Raw genomic sequence first — 24,259 nt, forward strand, 5'->3', positions numbered from 1 at the left:
ATAATCCAATGACAAAATGGGGAGGCTCCCCTCTCCTTTATAGCGTTGGCCTCTCTCAATCCCAAGGCCCACCTCCTCCAACACAGCCCCTCTCTTGCCATGTGTTCCTTTCCATCTGCGCAGTCCCTCCAAGTGTCTGCGTGGGCCCCATCTCTGCGTGGTCCTTTGGGCCCCTTGGCTCCCCTTTAAGTCACAACGTTGTGCTACTAGGGAGTGACTTTATTCTAAAGGTGAGTTATGTCCCCCTTTTCCTCACCTTTTTATTATAAATAACTATAGAAGGCAAAATTGAGCAAAATCGAATATTCCAATTAGCCATGGCTAATTAGGAATATTACATGTGTGTTTCTAGGATTTGTCATAGAGTCAAAAAGTCAATAGAGTCATTGTCATATGTAAAATACCCCATTGGACATCTTGTAACAAGTCAAAAGAATTAATTTGAGTCAAAAAGTGTCAAATTACCCCTCCAAGACCAAGTTAGCCTCACAGTAGAGAAGTCAGCGTAATTAGGAAAATTCGTCCTCCTGGAAGGACTATAAATAAGAGACCATTCAACCTCATTTGATCACTCACTCACTCACTCATCAAGGAAGCAAAAACAAGAAGGACAAAGGCAAGCGAAGATCTAAAAGGAAGAAGGAAGACAAAATTTCTTATTTTTACACTCACTCTATCACATGTGCGAAAAAAAGGCTAGGGTTTCTGGAGCTACAAGGCCAAAGTATTTAAGAAAGGTCGAAGTTTGAAGAAAGGGAGTCTTTTTGGTCACCTACAAGCATTTGAAGAGGAAGCAGCGCAAGCGAAGAAGGAGGAAGCCTTAGAAGCCCTAATTCACCCACATGTGCAAAGTTGCAGCTTGATGCAGAGGGCCGAAAATTTCAGACCTACAGTGAGGGCCAAAATCTAAAGCTAGGGGACGAAGTTATACAATTGGAAGTGATTTGATTTGGTTTGACTTGGTAAGAAGAAGCACATCCTCCAGAAGGTTTGACTTGGTCTTGGAAGGTTCTTGGTCTTGGTCTAGAGATCTTGGAATTTGTCATTTGAAGAATCTATAAGAAAAGAAGATACTTTTGTGGGTTTTCCTCTCTAGGAGAGGTTTTAGCCCTCGCTAGCAGCCTACATCTTGTGTCCTTCTGTACTATGGATCTTCATGTTTTTGGTAGTTGTTTGATGATAATAACAACATAATAATAAGAAAAGAAGAAGCTAATAAGAAAGAAAAGTAAAAGAATATCACAAGAAGATATTAAGTTTAAGAGAAATCACTTCAATTGTAGCCCTATTGATTTCTCAACATGGTATCAGAGCTAAGGTTGACAAAGGGCATAATGAAGATCACTACATCCTTGAAGAAGTTCTCATTGAAGCAATTCTCCATGATGACAACACATCTCAAGCAAGGCATCAAAGCATTTGGGGATCTCTTATTATCTATCAAGAACTATATGACCAAGACCTCCACTACAAAGAACAAAGGATTATTCTCATCACTTACAGGTACTTTTGAAGATGACAACATATGGGTAATTGACAGTGGAGCTTCTAGACATATGACAGGTGAACATGGACAACTAAAGACTCTATCAAAAGGAATATCTTCTCATTCAATCGAGCTTGGAGACAAGAAGAACTATGCAGTCAAAGGAATTGGATCAACCACGTTGCAACTGGAAGATGGAGGGAACATACATCTCAACAACATCTTATATGTCCCAGGTTTGAAGAAAAATTTACTTTCTATTTCTTGTTTAGAAGATAAAGGAGATAGAATTGCTTTTGTAGATGGAAAAGTTATGGTATGGGATAAGGGCTCTAGCATTAACAATGCAAAAAAACATTGGGATTCATGAGGGAAGGCTTTATAGATTACTTACACCTCTCTCTCAAGCCTTGGTTCACCTTGAAATCAATCCATGTGAACTTTGGCATAGAAGGTTTGGACACCTTCATTACAAAATCTTACCATCCTTAAACTCTATGGTAAATGACATCCTTGAACTGAAGGAAGAGCATGAAGGAATTTGTAAGGGATGTGCACTACGTAAAAATGTAAAGAAACCCTTTGGAAGTAGTGCTTCAAGATCTAAGGAAATCTTGGATCTCATTCACTCTGATGTTTGTGGTCCTATGGCTACAAAATCTCTTGGAGGTCATCTATACTATGTGAATTTCATTGATGACCACTCAAGAAAGACTTGGATTTATTTACTTAAGTCCAAGGATGAAGTATTTGAAAATTTTCAAGAATTCAAAGCAGAAGTGGAGAATCTTACAGAAATGAAGATAAAAGTGCTAATATCTAACAATGGAGGGGAATACACATCAAAAGAACTCATAGCTTTCTATAAGGAGGCTGGAATTAAGAGGGAGTTGATAGTTCCATATAATCCAGAACAAAATGGAGTAGCAGAAAGGAAGAATTGTACAATTGAAGAATGCATTAGAGCAATGTTACATGATCAAGACTTACCTCAATTCCTGTGGGGTGAATCATCCAAAACAACAGTCTATATTCAAAATCGAAGTCCTCATAAGATACTTGACAACATGACTCTTGAAGAAGTGTTTACCGGAAGTTAACCTAGCGTAGATCATCTTCGAATATTTAGTTTCCCTGTCTACATTCACATTCCAAAAGATAAAAGGAAGAAATTGGACCCTACAAGCATGAAGGGCATATTTGTTGGTTATAGTACCTCGTCAAATGCATATAGGATCTACATCAAGGAAGGTCACCGAATTGAAGTAAGTAGAGATGTGATTTTTTATGAAAACATTGCCTACAAGAAGTCTAAAGATCTCCCAATTGATTTTGATGATGAAGAACTACCTATATTTGAAGAATGTCCAAGGGAAGAAGAAGATACTATACTTAATCATGAAGAAGAAGGTCCCAATGAACCTGTGCAGCAAGTCATAATCCCTGAAACTCGTAAGAGACCCACCTAGTTAACATCAACTCTTTAAGAAGTAGAAGGACATGTTGCAGCTAAAGGAACATTCAGGGAAAGTAAAAAGCCTAAAAGATATTCAAGGTATGCAGCCTATATGACAAAATTGATTGAAGCAGAACCATCCTCTTTTGAAGAAGTTGTCAAACATCAAGAATGGAAAGATGCCATGAAAGAAGAATATCAGTCTATAATGAAAAATGGAGTTTGGGAAATCGTTCCTAGGCCGAATGAAAAATTTGTTGTAACCTCCAAATGGCTCTACAAGATTAAGCATGTAGCAGATGGAAGCATTGACAAGTACAAAGCAAGGTTTGTGGCTATGGGTTTCTCTCAATAAGGCATCAATTATGAAAAAACATTTGCACCTACAGCGAGATACACAACAATAAGATCGTTAATCTCTTTAGCAATAACTATAGGATGGAACATCCATCAAATGGATGTGAAAACAGTTTTCCTGAATAGCACCATTGATGAAGAAGTATATATTGAACAAACTTTGGGATTCGAAGTACATAATAAAGAAACTCACGTCTGCACGTTGAAGAAGGCACTTTATGGCCTTAAGCAAGCCCCAAGGGCTTGGTATGCTAGGATGGACACATATCTACAAAGAATGAGTTTTTCAAAGAGTTTAGCAGATCCAAATCTTTATATCAAAGTAGTGAAGGGTGAACCAGTGATCATTCTTCTATATGTGGATGACCTCATAACAGGTGTGGAAAGTCGTATACAAGAATGCAAGAGGCAATTGGCAGTAAAATTCGATATGAAGGCTATTACTTGGGGTTGGAAGTTTGGCAAAAACCAGGCGAAATATATCTAGGTCAAGGAAAGTATGTAATTAAGATGCTACAAAGGTTTGGCATGATGGATAGCAAACCGATGACAACTCCCATGGTCACAAATTTGAAGAGGTTGAGAAGTTCAGAATCAAGCCCTGTGGATCCTACAAGTTATAGACAATTGGTTGGCTCTCTAATGTATCTTGTGAACACACGTCCAGATATTTGCTTTGCAGTGAATATTCTTAGTCAGTTTCAGATGGAGCCTAGACATGACCATTGGATAGCAGCCAAACATATATTGAGATATTTGCGAGGGACAATACATTATTGCTTGAAGTATGATGGAAAGAACAATATCCAACTAATGGGATATACTGATTCAAATTGGGGAAGCAGTGAGTCAAATGAAAGAAGCACTACCGGAAGATGTTTTAACTTGGGATCCTCTATGATCTCATGGATGAGTAGAAAGCAAGAATCGGTTGCATTAAGTAGTGTTGAAGTTGAATACATTGCAGCATGTGAAGTTAGTAGAGAAGTTGTCTAGTTGAGGAAGTTGTTCTCCGATTTGTTTGAAAGACCAATGGACCCTACAATTATACATTGTGACAACACAACTTGCATGAGGTTGTCTGAAGACCCCATATTCCATGCAAAGATGGAGCACATATCATTACATATGAAAATTGGTGCAAGATGGGGTGGTGCAGCTATAGTATATCTCCACCAATGAGCAGGTAGCTGATATTTTGACAAAATCTCTTCCTAATAAGAAGCTTGTGTATCTAAGAAACAAGCTTGGACTAGTTGATATCTCCTCCCTAGTTGAAAGGGAGAGATAGACAAAACATTCTTGTCTTCACATTATGAAGAAAGAATGGAGGATTGGGTAAGCATCTGAATTTCGATACTCTTTGAGGATGAGGGAGGGCATCCAATAGGTAAGAGTAGTCAAAGAGAAAATTCCTTGAGGATGTGTTAATCCAAGACAGAAATGGTCCTAAAAGGACATACCTTGTGAACATCCAGATGGGGTATGTGCCTTGAAAGACAATGATGATGGTGTCTATAAGTTTTTGTCTCCCTAGCATAGTGCTCTAATCTTGTGGAGGGATAGAGTTGTTAGTCAAGGCCTTGCGATATGACAATGCTGGTAAATATGATGAGATGCATTGATATAAGTTCAAAAGGTAGCTTATGAAATAGCTTACCAATCCGACTCTTCTTATGAGATCTCTTCAGTATGAGAATGTCCTTGTACCGTTATGAATATCTCCCTAGTTAAGAGGAAGTGTTGAAATATGTAACTAGGTTCAGTCTTCATAATATGTAATGTACTCTTGATTCTTGTATATTGTAAAAAGAAAGAAAATTATTATTTTTTTTTATAACACAGGTTTCATGCTCAAGGTAAATTTATTTTAGGTCAAGCACCCATTGTGTGCTTCTAGGGTTTGTCATAGAGTCAAGAAGTCAATAGAGTCATTGTCATATGTAAAAGACCCCATTGGGCATCTTGTAACAAGTCAAAAGAATTAATTTGAGTCAAAAAGTGTCAAATTACCCCTCCAAGGCCAAGTCAGTCTGGCAGTAGAGAAGTCGGCCTAATTAGGGCAATTCATCCTCCTAGAAGGGATATATATAAGAGACCATCCAACCTCATTTGATCACTCATTCACTCACTCATCAAGGAAGCAAGAACAATAAGGAAAAAAGCAAGCGAAGGTCTAGAAGGAAGAAGGAAGACGAAATTTTTGATTTTTACACTCTCTCTCTCTCACGTGGGAAAAAGGATAGGGTTTTTGCATAGAGAAGGTCGGAGTATTTAAGAAGGGTCGAGGTTTAAATAAAGGAAGTCTATTTGGTCACCTACAAGCATTTGAAGAGGAAGCAGCCCAAGCGAAGGAAGGACGAAGCCTTAGAAGCCCTAATTCACCCACATGTGCGAAGTTGCAGCGTGTTGTAGGGAGCCGAAAATTTCAAACTTGCAATGAGGGCTGAAATCTAAAGCTCAGGGACAAATCTCTGCAATTGGAAGAGATTTGACTTAGTTTGACTTGGTGAGAAGAAGCACATCCTCCAGAAGATTTGACTTGGTCTTGGTCTAGAGGTCTTGGAATTCGTCATCATTTAAAGAATCTATAAGAAGAGAAGAGACTTTTGTGGGTTTTCCTCTCTAGGAGAGGTTTTGGCCCTGGCTAGCAACCTACATCTTGTGTCCTTGTGTACTATTGATCTTCATGTTTTTGGTAGTTGTTTGATGATAAGAACAACATAATAATAAGAGAAGAAAAAGCTAATAAGAAAGAAAAGTAAAAGAATATCACAAACAGTTATCAAGTTTAAGAGAAATCACTTCAATTGTAGCCTTATTGATTTTTTAACAATTATTATTAAAATGAAATTCCATGTCACCCTCTCCTACTTGGCACTCAATCATGCCACTTCACATCTCTCTCTCTCTCCCCTTAAAGGCAAATCGAACTCTCTCTCATTCAATGATACGTTACTCTCTCTTCCTCTCTCTCTTTAATGCTCTTACGCACCTCTTACTCTCTCTTACACGCTTTAATGACTCGTCATAAAAATATTCATCTTACACCTCTTTAATGCATATGTTACACTTCTCCTTAATGGCCCGAATTACTAACGCATGCGTACTCCCTCTTGATGGCATGATTTACTAAAGCAAGCGTACCTCCTTTATGGCATAATTTACACTCCTATTTTGTCATATGTAACTCCTCAAGGCATGGGAGTTACTCCCTCATGAATTCGACCTACTTTCTCTTCCTATATATTTGTGCCTCTCATCCTCTCTATTACTCATTTGTGCATTGTGAAAGGAGAGTACAAACTTGAGAAAGAGGGAGTTAGAGAGACTAGAGTAGAATTGTGTGTGAGAGAGATAGAAAGTCTTGAAGAGTAAGAGCAGATCTTGATGAGCCAAAGTAATTTAGTGTTTCCATCAGCTACAGCTATCAAAGATCTTCTTCAGATTTGGGTGAACTTCTTTCTCTCATTGTATTCTATATGTCTGTTGAACATTTGATTTCTAATAGAAGAAGAATCTGGTTGGGTTTTCCCATTGTGGGTTTTGCCCTGGTCATTGGACCTAAATTCTCTGTGTCTCCTTGTGTTCTTGGTTGTATTCTATTTTGCATATGATTTAAATGGTGCCTGTTCTACTAAAATGTTTAACTAATAATGCAGAAGAAAGAACTTTAGGAATAAGTAATTGTTGCAGCATAGAACTTCAAAATTTTAACAAAATTGGAACAGACTTCTAGACAAATTGGATTTGTAAACCTTGCTGAAGGATAATTTCTCCTAAAAGAAAATTTGTTGGGTTTTCTCCCAAGGTTGGTTTCCCAGGGTAAAAATACTGTCTATATTGTGCATGGTTGCCTTTCTATGATCTTTATTGTTTCCGCTACATTTATTGTTGATATTTTCTGAAATGTAATTGTTCAATGATACTAGTGACATGAGAATATTGTGTTTAGAATCATTAGGTAGTAATTATTCAGTGTTCCACGGGGACTCGCCCCCCAGGGGTCTAGTTTCCTAGCTCCCCCGTGCTTTGGGGACTTGGGGACGAGAAGGGGTCGTTTCCCCACGCTCCCAAAAAGCAAGGTACGCAAGGGGACGTGCCAGGGGGTCGTTTCCCTGTGTTGGGGGGTCGTTTCCGAAAAGGGGGTCGTGAGGGGTTGTGGGGGGTCGTGGGGGGTCGAGGGGGGACATGGGGGTCGAGGGGGGTCGAGGGGCCCGATTTTTTTAAATAAACTTTTGTTTATAATTAAAATTTAACATTAGTTTTAATACTTTAGGGTTTCAATTCGTTTTTTTATAAATTTAATTCATTATTCGCCCTGGCCCCTCACTCCATTCGCAAGACGTTCCTAGTTCCTCTGCAGCAGAGAGGAATTGGTCCACATATAGCTTCATCCACTCTATCAAGAGGAACAAGCTTACCTCTAAAAGAGCGGAGAAGTTAGTTGTTGTGCACAGTGCCCTACGTCTTGAGCATAGGAAGACACCCGAGTATTTGAAGTGACCAGCAACACGATGGGATGTTGATCCAAAGGATGATGCAAAGGTAGATATGGAGGAGATACTTGATGAGAGACAGATGGGGTTGGTTGGTGTGCCACTTAGCATGTTTGAGAATGCTAGTGATTCTGATTCAGATGGTGATATGGTTGATCCTGATTTATTCATGCAGCAGCCGGATGAAGAGATTAGCGGGGCATTACCTTGAGGCTTGAGCAAAATTATGCTCGTTTATCTTTTTATATGTTGATGTTCTTATGTTATTCTGACTCTATAAAATTTTGACTCTTGATGTATTAGACTTGACTTTAGTCTTTTATAATTCTATAAAATTTTGACTCTTGATGTATGATGTATCAGACTTGACTTTTATAATTTTATGTCAATATTCACTATTCAGTATTCAATGTTCATAGTAGGAAGTGGAACATCAATATGGTTTAAACTTTAATCATAATGTATGATGTATGATTATAAATTAGAATTTTAAATTTATATGATATTAGATAATGATATTCATATCAATGATCATGCTTTGCAGCTTTTCAATTCAAACCCAATTGTGATAGTGGACTCAATTTATAAATTATATTTTATATTTATAAGTTTTTAAGACCCTGACGTCCCCCCACGTTTCCTAAAAATTGGTGGGGAGCTTTTGCATAGGCTGCTCCCACGTATCCTCGCTCCCTCGCCCCCTCGTCCCGGAACCTTGGTGGAACATTGGAATTATTTGGCAGAAAATAGAATTCTATTGTGTATCAACATAGGTAGGATGTCTGCCCCCATATGAGATCATCCGAAGTTTTTCAACATTCAATGACAATAAAAGGACCCCACCCAACAATGTTAACAACACCAGCAAGAGAAAGTTCTAACCAAAAAAGGCAATTATTGCAATAGGTAGAACTTAAGTCACATGGTTTGGGTTCGAGTTCGGGTTCGACAATGATTAGATTTGGTTCGTGTTCGAATTTTTTGATGAGGTTCAGATGAAGTTCGCCTATATACATTTTCTATATATATATATATATATATATATATATTAAGTTTAAAATGAAATATATGATAAAATAGTAAGATATAAACATCAATAAACATAAAAAATGTTATCACGAACATGGAAATTGCCAGGATAGATTACAAGCTTGAGTTGTGACATGAGCTTATAAGTTTTTATCTATGGACTTAGTCAATGGATATGAGGTTCGCCAAACCTCAAAAAAAATTTAAGGTTTGCCAAAATTCGAACATCAAGGTTAAAGTTCGACGAACCTTGTGACATAGGGTAGAACAAAGACAAAGAAGACATGAGAAGTTGCACAGTGCTCAACATCAAAAAGCACAAAGGGTAGGAAAGATGTCTACCCCCATATGAGATCGTCATAAGTTATTCAACATTCAATGACAATAGAAGGACCCCACTTAACAATATAAGGAGTGTGAAGCAATTTGAATAGACAATGGACAAATGGATGGAAATAATTCAATTCAGTCACTTCTTGCTACTTTGCAGAATGTTGACAATGATTAGTATAATGAGCTCCCTGCAGAACATGCCACGAAATAGAAAGATGTTCAAGAAGGGTTGGATAACAAGATCGAGTTGCTCAGAGAAAATAAATTTGATGAAATTTATATTTTGAAGCAGAGGCATGGGGAGATCATTGGATTTTATCATCCTTGAAAATGGATACATCCCAGACTCCCTAGGACACATCCCCAAAGAAACACTTATACTGAAAAGCTTGATACAATGCCTTACCAAGAGCTCTGGACAATTGTGCTAACACTGTGGAAGATACTTTTGCTTCATAAAATTTTCCATACCAGGCCATAAATATTCTACAAGATAAAATGTGCCAAACTTTGATAACCACAAGCACATAACATTCACATGAACTTTCAAGTTTCAACTAGGACAGTCATAAATTTGAACCAAAGATATCAAAAACACTCACCTGTTTTTTCAGTGATTTTAGTTGGAGGTTCTGCATGAGCCTGCAAAAAGAAAAATGCAGTATCAATTGTTTTCCAATATTCAATAAAAGTCTAAACAAATTCCACAAAGGCTTCACACTTTGTAAATAAATTGTTATAAAGCTATCTCCTTGCACCCCCCAACATAACTTCAAACATGATACAAGAAGAGTTGTCAACATACAACGCAGCCTACTCAATTTAAAAATTGGAGACACATCATGCATTTCAGAATACCTCAGGTGAGGGGGTAAAGCATGCCAAACAACAAAACTCCCCTGTCGCAGAAACACCCATGGCCATCACCATTTTACATTTATTTCCATTCCTCAGGCAGTCAAAATTCACATGGTCCTGGTCCACTAATTTATGGCTCTACCAATTTTTGGCAAGTCCATCTTCATTTCTACTTACAGGGAACAAATTGAAAAGTAAGCAGCATCCTGTACAGCCCTTTTCATATTTTATTTAGTATACCATACAATACTTTTTACAATTTTAGCATTTCATTTTTACACTTTTTATATATATAATTCACCATCTAGTACAGTGTTTTTCATAATCTTAATAGCTCGTTGTGATTTTCATAATTTAATTAGCAGCTCATGTGACCCTCTAAATAGTTTTTTCTATTTCGCATCATAGACATAGAGCCTATTCAAGCTTAAGAACACCAATCCCATGGCCAGAACTAAGGTCTGTGATGATATGTTTCATTGTAAGCATCTATCTTCTATTTAGTAGTACAACATAATCATAAGTTTATATGTATCTTGAGATTATATGAATTTCACGGTGCAGCTACTGTCTTGTCAATGATGCGGCTGAACTTCTGAAGTCGCCTTCAATTATGATGGCAGATCTCATGACAAGAAATATTATGCAGTATTTAAGTCCAAAAACAAAGACGATGTAATGTATTAGAGTAGAAGTGCGAGGAGATGTATTAGAGTAGAAGTGCAAGGAGATATTCAGTACACGAATATAATAAAAGGCTTGAATCATCATACGAATTGCATGTGCTATTGTTATGGTTGAAGGCACTAGAATTATAAAGAGGAAACATTACGAGGATGCTTGGAAAAGGAACTCCAAAATCGCTAGTATCAGATAGATTCACCCTTGGTGTTGAAGCCTATCGAATACACAACAAACCATGCTGTCATCTGCAAGTTTTTAAGTGCATGCCTGTTGGAAGTTTCCCTGCGATGGTGTATAAAGCCGTGATGGATGATGAAAGGACTGACTGACCTCAAGCTAGGAGTAAAAGGTTCCTTCACAGCAATTTTAGACATTGTGCATTGAATTTTCCCAGAGATGATGGGAAAAGTCATGATGGAAGATGAAAGGATCAAATGAGCTTGAGCTAGGAGCTAAAGATTTCTTCACAACATCTTTTCAAGCAACAAAGATTGAGAGAAAATCTTGGAAAAAGGGCCTTGTTGCCGCAAAATCTAGCAGGCCTTGTGAGGGGTTCATAAGCGAGGGCTAGACCCTATAACAACAATGAGCGAGATTGCCACTATCATCTCAGCAATTCCTCCTTTTGTTTAGTGGAGTTTCACCACAATGGAGGCTTCCTTGTATTAACCTATAAGGATAATCTAGTTATAAGGTTCTATTGAAAAATGTGTAACTAGGTTCGGTCTTCATATGTATGAAATGTATTTTTGATTCTTGTAAATTATAAAATGAAAGAAAATTATTATTATTATTTTGGGGGCATGGGTTTCATGCTCAAGGTCTTTTATTTTATAGGTCAAGCACCCATTGAGTGCTTCTAGGGTTTGTCCTAGGTCAAGAAGTCAAAAGAGTCATTGTCATAAGTTGAAGGCCCCACCGGGCACATTGTAACTTGTAAAGAAAATTATTTGTCTTTAAAAGTGTTGGAATACCCTCCAAGACCAAGTCGGCCTAGCAGATGGCAAGTCGGCCTAAAGGAAGAGCCACGTCCACCCTTGAAGAGCCTATAAATAGAAGAGGACTCGTCCTCCTTGAAGCACACTCACTCACCATTCATTCTAGCGAAGGAAGAGGAAGGAAGAGGCAGCGAAGAAGAAGAAGGACGAAGGAGACTTATGTTTGGGCTATCTTTCTCTCACATGTGCTAAAGAGGACTAGGGTTTTTGTAGCAGACCTAGGGCATCCATCTACAAGTTCGATCTTGGAGAAAAGGAGGCAAAGAGGTCAAGCGAAGGTCACCAAGGGTCACTCTCAAGCTCCAGAAGTCAGGGAAAGGCAAGCGAAGGTCAAAGGAGGGCTCTAGAAGAAGATCGAAGTTCCCACGTGTGGCAGCAGTAGTTGCAGGGAGGCCGAAAATCTTGCAACAGGAGGTCAAAAAGGTGCTACTGGAAGAGATTTGACTGGGTTTGACTAGATCGAAGTTGGCACATCATCCGAAGAGGTTGGTCTTGGTCTTGGAGGGTATTGGTCTCAGTCTTAAGGTCATGGAATTCGTCAATTAAAGAATCAATAAGGAAGAGAAAAGAGTTAAGGGTTTTCCTCTCAAAAGGATAGGTTCTGGCCCTGGCTTGCAGCCTATATACTATGTCATTGTTCTTGTATTTGATAGTTGTTTGATACTTCACACATAGAATAATAAGGAACAAAGCTAATAAGTAAAAAGGAATCACAAGCAGTTATCAAGTAAAGAGAACTAATCATAATCATTGCCCTATAAATTCTCAACAGGTTCCAAGTGATGCAAAAGGCTAGGGAAAGATACCTTAAATTGGATAAGGCTCAATTCTTCTTTATAAAAGAGCTATGTATCTTACCCCTACAACCTAGACTAGTTAAAGGCTTCTACAAAATAGGGTTTATTTATATTCAATGATAATGGAATACCTAGACACATAGAAGCTAAGGAAAGAGTTTTCATGAAGATTAGATCGACAAAGAAATAATGTCAACCCTTAAATAGGCTTCAAGTTGAAGCTCGACTAGGGTTTAGAGTTTCCAACTTCCAAGGCACAAAATTAATTTAGGAAAGATGACATCAGCCCTATTAAGGAAAAATTTACCACAATAGAGAATATATTTGTGTTTTAAAGGTATATGGTGGTAAACCCTAGGCTCTTATCCACAAACATGCATCCATAATAACCCTACAAGTAATTCGTCCCTAGAAAAAGCCCTAGTGGCTTGCCTTAAAAAACCTAGGGGATATAAAAAGGGTGAAAATATTTTAGTTTGTGACGTTTTTTTATTAGCACAAATTTATCAGTGCCTAATCCTACTTGGGTTGATGGAGTTTTAGGACAAATTTGGAGAAAAAGGACAATTGATTGGAGTAAGGGGGGGATATGTTTTTCCACTTGTAAAACCCTAACTATCTTTTTTGTGAGGGGAGAAATTAAATAGAAGATGCACACTAGGATTTCTTCTATGGATTTCAAGGAAGAATATATTTAACATGCAAAATTTAACCAAGATTTCCAATAAATATAATGCTTTTAGTTATGGAACATAGAGAAACCCTAGCATTAATTCATTCATATGCAAAACAATGAAAAATTAATAATAAACTTACTAATTCTTCCAAAGAAAGGACAAAGGTGATTTACACTCTTCTAAGAGAGGCCAAAATCTCAAGTGTGATGATGAAAAAGAGTAAGTTAGGGATCCTCTATTTATATGAGGTCTATCCCTTCACTTTACAAAATAATATTAGCCTACAAGCCCTAAAACAAGTTTGACTTTGAGAGTTTGACAAGACAATGGGTTACAAGCCAACCCCATAGCTCAAAACAATAAAGTAATGTTATAAAATCCCACACATGTGGGTCGATATCCTCTAACAACACAATGTCATGCCCCTTTTCAACCATAAATGTTATCAAAATGCACAGGATGGGCTAGAGAGATATCCCATCATCATAATCAACTCCAAGTCTTGAGGAGAGCCCTCAAGAAATGCCTCAGAGTACCTCCATGTCCAACAAACCATGCTCTAGGTGCCCTATGTCACCCTCTCAAAGGCTAGATCCATAATGTGGCATCATCTCTCTCCAACGTTGGGGCTCCAAGTGTGAGTGCAAGTCCTCCCTTGTCATCCTTGGGATGACCATCATCATCTGGACTCTAGATCAAGCAATACCCATCAAACAGTGTCAAGGTCAGCCTAGGGGCATCCTGCTTCTACTGGGTACAACATCATGTCAATCCAACACCAAGCAAGAGGAACTCAAGGTTTCAACATCTTAGGGTACTTCTGGGTGTCAATCATTAGTTGGAATCATCAAAGTTCCCAACACTCTGCTCTGAAGGGGCAACACTGCATCAACGATGTCAACATCGCTCTCTAGAAGGTGCAAAATGGCCTGGGCAAGTTGTGTAATGGAGAGATGTAATATGCCCCCAAAAGCCTTTGTTGTGTGAAAATTCGGTACATGAACCCCTACTGCAACAATTGATTAAATTTCTCCTACTTGATAATTTCTGAATCAAGTTATTTACAGTGTTACACAATAAACATCGAAATAAAATCTACTGCAGCCTTCACAATATAAAATATTGCGGAAACAAAATATTGCATAGGAGAGAAATAAACACACACAATTACACCGTTGTTTTTGGACAAATATCCCTGAAAAAACCCCCAACTTGGAAAAACCGGTGCACCGGTGCAGTCATTGAGGGTTTTAATTATTAAGCAATAGTTTTTCTGAGTACAAATCATTGGATGCCCAAACTGGCTATCTGATACCGAAAATAAACTGGCAAAGAGGTAGTGAGAAAATATCTCACACTGTCACTGAAGGTCTGACACTGATCCGGGCTCTGGATGAGCTGCCCTATGCTATCTTTGCACAGTTTCTGTGTGGGCTCACGCAGTCACTGCGTCACCCTCTCCTTCTAATCTTCTACCCACCGGAAACTCGACTCTCTGGCCTTCCAAACTCACACCCCGACTTTTGGCTCGGATCTCGACTGCTCCCCAACAAAATTGCAAACTGCTTCCCAGCAAAATTGCAGACTCCCTCTGAAGCACTACGCTGCCTCTGCGTGGCATTGCGCCAGCTCTCAGGACCTCTCAATGCCTTCTCTGCCTTGCACTCATCGGAACTAGAAAAATCCCCTCCGGTCTACTATCCCTGCCCCTCACTGCAAGAAGATCACTCGATCTCTCTCTGGCAACTCAGCGCTACTACTCTTGAGAATTCGATCTCTAGATCTCACTATCTCGGTGTGTTCTCCAAGTGCCCATCAAGCTCCTTCTTATAATCTCTTGTTGGAGCACCAACAGCCAAGATTAAAACATAATCAAAGGCTAAGATTAACTGGGAGTTGATCCTCGTCTTCTTCTAGAAGATTCGCACCAAATTTAATTAATACCCTTTAATTAATCACATTTCCTAAGTTTAGACTTAGGAATACATTAAAAATGATTAATTATTTTAATTAAACCATCTCTAGGTGGAATTTTCCCAAACAATTTTTGGGTCTTGGAGAATGCATGTGTCTTAGCCTCTCTGCAAAATTTCAAGGCTAGAGCACATCTGATGCTACAGAAATCAACACTCCCTCTTAGCGAGGAATGTGCTCTAGTGTTGCAACCCACTAAAGCATCACTCTGTCTCTGCACCATCTCCTGCTGCGTTGTTGATGTCTGGCTCTGCTGCCCATCAACTACTGCGCAACTCTGATTGTTGCATCCGTGTTGCTGCTGGCCCTGTTGAACTGCTGCCAACACTACATCTGCACTGCAACCCTCTCCAATTGTTGTTGCTGCAACTACAACAACTGCAACAGAAAAGCATCCAAAATACTAAACCAACTATGGTCAGTATGATGCATTTGTCACCTAAGTCCTAATTGATGTTAGTCTTTGCGTTGTCACTGAAGCCTCTGCGCTGCTGCTGACTCTGCTCTGTGCCAACTGCACTGCTGCCAACTCTGCTCTGCGTTGCTCAGTGTTTGACCTGCTACTAGATACTGCATTTGTCACTCTGGCACATGACTGCACCAACTGCCACTAATCTATCCTACTACTGCATATCTTGGGTTCTCATAGCAAGGTATTGATTCATGAGGTGGACCTCCTAAGGAATCTTGCCCATCTTATAGCTCTCTGGGGATACAACTCCAAATCAACCCACCTCACCCCTGGAGGTAACTCGGTGATCATGGCAAACTCTTCCTCCAGTCTAAAGGACAGCTTCTCGATCTCAGTGAATGCAGCTTGTTGATCCTGCTTCTCCTCCTTGTCCTTCTTCCTGAGAGGACATTGAGTGTTGTAGTGACCAAGCTCACAACATTTGAAGCACTTGATTTTTGAAATGTCCTTCTTCCTCCTGCGCAGCTCCTCCTGCCCCTTAGATGTGAGGGCCACATCTTCCTCCTCCTTTACTTGCTTTGTCCCACTACTGTTGCTACCACCACTGACGGTGCTCTACACCAAATCTCGCCTGATCTCCTCCTGCTGCAGATCAGCCCACATATGTTCCCAATCTGGAAGTTTTTCTCTGCCCAAGATACTCTAGATGAAAACTTTCCATTCTTCGGAAACGTTGTTCAGAGCTAATCGTACAAACTTTGTAGGCTGGGGCGCTGACCCTACTAAAAACAGTTGATCCCGGACATCCTGAAGCCTAGTAAGGAAGGGATCTATATGCTCCCCTTTCTGCATCCTTGTGCATCTCAGCTTCTCCTCAAGTTACATCTTTCGCTACTTGGAAGACGTTCGTATAGCGTAGCTAGTGCCTTCTACATTTGTCGGGTTGTATCTTTGCCAGCTATGTGAGATACTACGTGATCTCGAACCCCATCGAGAATCAACCTCTTAGCTTTCGCCATCTCCTTCTTGTACTTCTTAAGCGGATCTCTTGAGATCATGTTCACCTACAAGTCAGGAAATCCTAGCCTTCCAGATCACATAGTTGGAGGCTTCGTCCAACCGATCTTGATCTCTCAACCCAACTCATGCCATCTCTCAAAAAATGTCGAACTCCTCCTCTTCTCCTCTGCGCAGTTGCTACCCAACTATTCGCACTCCCTTCTGGAGTGAGAAATCCTACACACAGCTATTGCTGCTCTACTAGAAAAATTCGAACTTCTTAGCTAGAAGTCCCCTGAGGAAAGAATTCCCTCAGTGTGTGCTCTTCCTCCCTCCTGACACTATTTGCACTAAACTTCTGCAAAATCTACGTCCCAGCTGAAGATTTGCTTTGCAAGGAAATTGTTGCTACTCCCTCTGCCTCTGGTACTCTTCGATCTAGAAAATTTTATTCTTTGTCGACTCACTTAGAGAAGTAAAATTTCCACGAAAAACTGACCCTCCTGGCCAAGGAAATACACTGCCCCTGGGGTTTCGAATTGTTGCCTACGCAGAAATTCGAACCTCCTTCTCCTCTTCTGCTCTAAGCTCTCCAACTTACAAACTATCCTCTAATACCATGTGAAAATTCGGTGACCCAAATCCCTACTGCAACAACTGATTAAATTTCTCCTACTTGTTAATTTCTGAATCAAGTTATTTACAGTGTTACACAGTAAACATCGAAATAAAATCTACTACAGCCTTCACAACATAAAATACTGCACAGGAGAGAAATAAACACACACATAATTACACCGTTGTTTTTGGACAAACGTCCCCGGAAAAACCCAACTTGGGAAAACCAGTGCAGCAGCTGAGGGTTTTAATTATTAAGTACTAGTTTTTTGAGTACAAATCATTGGATGCCCAAACTGGCTATCTGATACAGAGAATAAACTAGCAAAGAGGTAGTGAGAAAATATCTCACATTGTCACTGAAGATCCGACATTGATACGGGCTCTAAATGAGTTGCCCTACGCTATCTCTGCGCAGTTTCTACGTGGGCTCACGCAGTCACTACGTCCCAGCTCAGGGGACTGTGTCACCCTCTCCTTTTGAGCTTCTGTCCACTAGAAACTCGACTCCTTGGCCTTCCGGACTCATGCCCCGGCTTCTGCCTCTGGATCTCGACTACTCCCTAGCAAAATTGTGGACTCCCTCTGAATCACTGCGTTGCCTCTCAATGTCTTCTCTGCCTTGCACTCATCGGAACTAGAAAAATCCCCTCTGGTCTACTATCCCTACCCCTCACTGCAAGAAGATCACTCGATCTCTCTCCGACAACTCAGCGCTACTACTCTTGAGAATTCGATCTCTAGATCTCACTATCTCAGTGTGTTCTCCAAGTGCCCATCGAGCTCCTTCTTATAATCTCTCGTTGAAGCACCAACGGCCAAGATTAAAACATAATCAAAGGCTAAGATTAACTGGGAGTTGATCTTCGTCTTCTTCTAGAAGATTCGCACCATATTTAATTAATACCCTTTAATTAATCACATTTCCTAAGTTTAGACTTAGGAATACATTAAAAATGATTAATTATTTTAATTAAACCATCTCTAAGTGGAATTTTCCCAAATGATTTCTGGGTCTTGGAGAATGCATGTGTCTTAGCCTTTGTTTTAAAAAACGGTCGAGTTGACTCCGACTCGGCCGAGTCAGACCGAGCCAATGCCTGGCCGGGTCGACTCGGTGGCTGAAACGGAACGGCTGGCCGAGTTGTTACCGAGTCAGTGATTGACTCGGTCAACTCGGTAACAACTCGACCAACTCGGTAATGACTCGACCGACTCAGTAACAACTCGGTTGACTCGGCTCTTTGACAAAAATCCTGAAGCACATTTGTCAAAAGTTGTTCCACCTCCTACATATCAATGGTTGGGTTGTTGTTTATTGCATATTTATAGCCCTAAAGTAATCTATCACTGTGAGAAAGTTTTGAAAATTACAAGGCCGAAGTATGGTTATCCTAGTGGCATGAATTAGAAAACTGAAACAATGCATTGAGCCATACAATGTTTTTAAAAAGGCAAACGTTCTAGCAATGGACTAATAAATACATATTTACCTCTGATTGTTTTGGAGCTTGACCAGAATTAAATCAAGGGTTTTGAGACTTCATTAGGGGCAGGGAATTGGTATTATTGTTGTTGTAGTCTAGTGATTGTCCTTAGGCTAAGGCAAAAAAGAATCCTTGCATTGGTGGCTAAATATGAACTTTGTATTGGACAGTGCACTGGGTGCCATTTTGATATAATGGATATATTCATGAGCCTACTTTGATCGTATGTTGTCTTCTCTCTATATTCTAAAACTTTGTGTTTGGAAACATAAATGAAAATCTTCAAAATTATGTTTTTTATTAAAAAAAAAAATATTTAGTGTATTTTTTACAACAACTGAGTCATTGAAATCAAACCGGCCGAGTCGATACCAAGTCGGAGTCGGAGCCGACCCTCGGTTGTTTCCGAACGGGAGTCGGAGTTTTAAAACATTGATCTTGGCCTCTCTGCAAAATTTCAAGGCTAGAGCACATCCAATGCTACAAAAATCAACATGTTGTTGCGTGAAAAAACGCCTGGAAAAACCATCTCAAGATCAAGTGAAAGCCACCAATCATTAGGGACGATGACCATAGAAGCATCATAGTGGGACCATACTTAATTATTAAGGGCATAATAACACTTGAAACTGAATTCAACTTCAAATATTTGACTAAAACAAGTCCCATAAAAGTGTTCCCTAACTGTGTTAGGAATGGCTAGGTGGTCAACCCTATTTTCCAACCCCTAAGGGGAGGTGGGATGTCTTAGGTCAACCCTTCAATCCATAGGTGCTTGTCATAAGAGTGGTAATGGATGGCAAGGACTTCAAGGCAAGGTGCAATGGCCATAGGACTAACTAATGGAGGTCCATCATTATGAGTCTACAGATGTGAGGGGGCAAATCATAGAGACATGAGTTACCCCTTTCCTATGCCTAGATTTTCCACCCTTCTGGTGCACCTTTTACTTCTTTTTTACAATGCTTTGACTGGGAGCATAACTTAGGAGTGCAAGCTTGCTTTTGATGATTTAACATTTATTAACCCCTTAATAGATAATCGGTTTATCACTTATCAGGGTTGGGACATCCAAGGGTTCCTTTATTATGTGATGGAGCATCAAATGCTCAAGGAGCTAGGTGATGGCTAATGAGGGGGGTAGAGCTCATGGTATGTTTTTCCCACTTGCTAATTAATGTCCCAACCATCTTTTGTATTTTAACTTTTATTTTTCTTTCATTGTGGTCATTTTATGCTTTATCATTATTTTAGCTGCATCAACCTCTAGGGAAAAGTTTCCAGCCCAGACTCAAGGATGAGGATAAGAGAATGTCAATCCCAATGAACCAATGACCACAAGCCCGAAGAATGGAGATGAAATCTAGGGAATGGTGGAAAGTGGTAAGTATGGAATAATCATGGGCACGCTACTTCAATTCAAGTTTCCCAAGTAGTGACCCTCCTATAACCCTAAGGCCTCAAAGGAGGTCCCACGGGACTAGGGATCAAAAACTAACCTCCCTAGTAAAATGAGACAATAGCTTTACAGTCAAGATTGGTCAATCATCCAAATCACCCCTTAATCCACGTTAGAATGCCCAAAACATTATGTAAAAGCACGTGATTGCAATATGGTTAAAGTACCTGCCAAATGATGACTCAACTTCCTTCAAGAGGAATGTTGAATGGTGAGAGGTGTCTGATCGGTACAAATGGTGGACGATCATGGCATATCATAATGTACATGAGCAATGCAGGATAGTTGGCTAACTAGTTGTCCAAAGAAGGAGAAAAACTTTCTCCTATGGGGTTACCCACATTTTGGTGGGTAACAAGCATTATTTCTATAACGCTCTTGATCTACACATGAAATATTGGACAAGGAAGTTTGATCCAGAAAAGGAAGAGTTCTCCAAATCGCCAATGTGGATAAATATGTACTCATTGCAATTAGAGCTTGGGTAGGAGGAAAACTTGGAAGGCATCAATACTACATTGGGAGTGTTTCCTCCTCATATGGTATCTAAAGATTGTGATCACAAATGAGCAACTAGTACTAGAGCCGCTTCTCTAGTAGTATGAAGTTCCAATTCACATACAATGTGCGCAGTCCTTCGTCATTCAGAGTTTAGATTTATCACATACTTCAATCTTATGGTACATGATGGTCTCACCTCACAGCCAACTTGCTCAATCAACCCCAGTTGGTTTAGTGATGGTATATCAACTCACCTCACTCACACTACAAATGGTTCATGCACATACACATAGTCACAGCACCTGGATTAGTTGCTTCACTTCAATTCTTTACTATGGTTTTGTGTATGGGTTTCTTGCTTAGACATGGTGATTTGGTTTCTTATATGAATGTGATTACAGTAAACATTAGGTGTGATCAATTGTAGGAATTTACAGGGTAAGTTCCTCAAACAGAACACCAAAGGACACTGTTCACAAACAAATCACAGATCAATACACCAACATTGTTGACGTGGTTAAAACCCTCAAAGAGGGAAATAATCCATGGCCTGAGCCAACGCGGCCACTTCAAGCAATTTATTAATAAAAGAATGAAAATTTACATAAGCTTCTGTCATGAACGGGTTACCCTACAAATGACCCTCCATGCTCTTTAAATAGAGATCATGGACCAATCGGGTGTTATGCCATGGATCAAGTGTCGGTAATACCGAGGAGAGAATGAACCGTCGGATTGTAAGTTACACAAGTACATAGTAAAGAAACACACTTTACCTAACTCTACACTAGACCAAGTTATACTTAACTATTTCCTATGTGTCGGAATATCCTAACATCCCCCCTTAAGAACAACTTGGGATAGGATTGAAGGATGTACAAATATGACACAATAGGAGAAGGACGGGGGCATTAGAGCGTATCCCCCCTTAGTGACAACTTCCTGAACTCCAACCATAAATCGAAGTTTAGTAAACTTCGCCTCTGTGAGAGCCTTTGTAAAGATGTCTACAACTTGATCATTTGTTGAACAATATTGTACTTCAAGAACATGGTCGTGAATGAACTTTTTGATGAAGTGTATGTGCAGTTCAATGTGCTTGCTACGCTGATGTTGGACTAGATCTTTGCATAGTTGAATGGCACTTTGATTATCACACCAAAGTGTAGTTGGATGCTGTTGCTGAAAGCCAAACTCTGATAGGATCTGACGAAGCCACAGGGCTTCCTTACTAGCTTCTACGGCACCACGATACTCTGCTTCTGTTGAAGAAAGAGAAATGGCACTTTGTTTCTTGCAAGCCCATGTAATAGGTCCTGAACCAAGAGTGAACACATAACCTGCAGTAGACTTCCGATCATCAGGGTCACTAGCCCAATCAGAATCAGTGAAACCAACCAATAGAGGAGATGCTTTTGCATTGTAATGAATCCCAAACTGGATTGTACCTCGAACATAACGAAGTATTCTTTTAGCTACTTTCCAATGACTTTCATGTGGGTTTTGCATAAACCGAGCAATAAGGCCAACAGCAAAGGAAAGGTCATGACGAGTATGGGTCAGATACAAAAGTTTTCCTACAAGTTGACGGTATAAGGTAGCATCAACTTCAGGGGAAGTACAAGTGACTGAAAGTTTGGCTCCAAACTGAAAGGGAGAAGGGACTGGCTTACAGTCTTCCATGTGAAAATGGCGTAGAAGATCATATGCATACTTGGACTGGGAAAGGTAAATACCTTCCTTGGATTGCAAGACTTAAAGACCAAGAAAATAATGCAAGTGTCCTAAGTCTATCATTTCAAACTTCTTTTTAAGGCTGGACTTCACATGGTTTATAAGGTTGGGATCACTACCAGTGAGGATAAGATCATCAACATAAAGAACAAGAATGATAAGAGACTTGCCCATTTTCTTGGTGTGGACAGTATTGTCAGAATGACACCTAGAAAAGCCAATTTCTAAAAGAAAGCTATCCATTTGGCATACCAAGCCCGAGGAGCTTGCTTGAAACCATAAAGCGATTTCTTAAGCCAACATACAAGGCTGGAGTTTGTTTGTATAAAGCCAGTAGGTTGTTCCATATAGATTTCTTCATGCAAGTCCCCATGCATGAAGGCAAATTTAACATCCATCTAATGGACTTCCCATTTGAAAGAGGCAACAAGGGAAAGAACAAGGCGGATAAAGTTCATTTTGGCAACAGGGGAGAAGGTTTCAGTATAGTCAATGCCTTCAACTTGTGAAAAACCCTTAGCAACAAGACGAGCTTTATGTTTATCAACTTTCCCATCTAATGCATACTTGGTTCTGTAAACCCATTTGCATCTAACAAGTTTTCGTCTCTTTGGTAGAGGAAGATCCTATGTATCATTTGCCAATAATGAACGATATTCTTCATTCATAGTTGCGTCCCAATCTAGATGGCCTAAAGCTCCTGCAAAGGTGTCAAGATCATAATTCGTTGAAGCTTGAGCCAGTAAAGAAGAGGCTCTATCGAACTGAGAACGTGTACGTCGTTGATCTGTAGGATCACCGGTAAGAGCGCCTGCTGCATCCCGAGTAGCACGGACCCATTTTGGAAGCTGAAGAGCTGAAGAAGGATCCTTAGAAGGTGGGGGATGATTGTCATCCTCGCTTTCATCATCTAAAGAAGAAATATTTTCAAAAGTAGAAGAGATAGAGAGAGGTGGCACATCCGCCAAACTAGGCTCGTAGGCCGATATATTTTCAGCAAACTTTACATCTATTCTAATGATAACATTTTTGGACTTAAGTGGAATAAGTCTATATCCTTTGACATCTTCAGAATATCCAACAAAAATACATTTTTCACTCTTAGGTTCTAAAGCTTTATGTTTCTCATCTGGAATATGGGCCCATGCTTCACTTCCAAAAACACGAAAGTGACTTACATCTGGTTTAATTGAGCTCCATGCTTCTTTTGGAGTGATATTCTTTAAAACCTTAGTAGGAGTGCGATTTATTATGTAATTTGCATAGTTAATTGCTTCTGCCCAAAAATTAAGACTAAGTCCTTTAGATTGAAGCATACAATTAGCCATTTCCTTTAAGGTGCGATTCTTCCTTTTAGCTACACCATTTTGTTGTGGAGTATATGGAACAGTATGTTGCATTTGAATTCCATTCTCAGTGCAAAAGTTGATGAATTTGTTGTTAACATATTCTCCGCCATTATCAGATCTTAGCTTAAGAATTTGATGTCCAGATTGTTTTTCAACAAAGGCCTTAAAAGTCAAAAACATGTTAAATACTTCACTCTTGAGTTTTAAGAAGTATACCCAAGTGCGTTTGGAGAAATCATCAATGAAAGTTAAGAAATACTTGTAGCGAGAGAATGAAACAACTGGAAGTGGACCACATAAATCACTATGCACAAGCTGTAAAGGGGCTAAGGCGTGCCAAGAGGCACGTTTTTCAAAACTATCTCGATGATCTTTTCCGAGTACACATCCGGAACAAACACCATCTCTGCAAGATACAACTAGAAATCCTGTCACCATATTTTCTTTACATAGATTTTGAAGGGAGCGATAGTTTAAGTGACCAAATCGCTCATGCCAAAGTTTGCTCACTTCATCATTATGAGCAACAAATATCGAGGGAAGATTTGATGA

The 24,259-nt window shown here is 39.5% G+C and overlaps 1 protein-coding gene across 1 annotated transcript in view; it reads right to left on the reverse strand.

Annotated features, from left to right (window-relative positions):
• LOC149144448 (FAD/NAD(P)-binding oxidoreductase) overlaps window positions 1–24,259 on the reverse strand; it is a 387,681-nt gene that overhangs the window by 349,382 nt on the left and 14,040 nt on the right. Inside the window, exon 2 of the mRNA XM_089448548.1 lies at window positions 9,763–9,802. Within this exon, the coding sequence (XP_089304674.1) occupies window positions 9,763–9,802 (40 nt within the window). The remainder of the gene's footprint in view (window positions 1–9,762; window positions 9,803–24,259) is intronic.

The sequence above is a fragment of the Pinus tabuliformis genome, chromosome X, assembly GCF_031772625.1.
Source record: "Pinus tabuliformis cultivar Carrire ecotype Pingquan chromosome X, CPIR1, whole genome shotgun sequence".
NCBI classification, from domain to species: Eukaryota; Viridiplantae; Streptophyta; class Pinopsida; order Pinales; family Pinaceae; genus Pinus; species Pinus tabuliformis.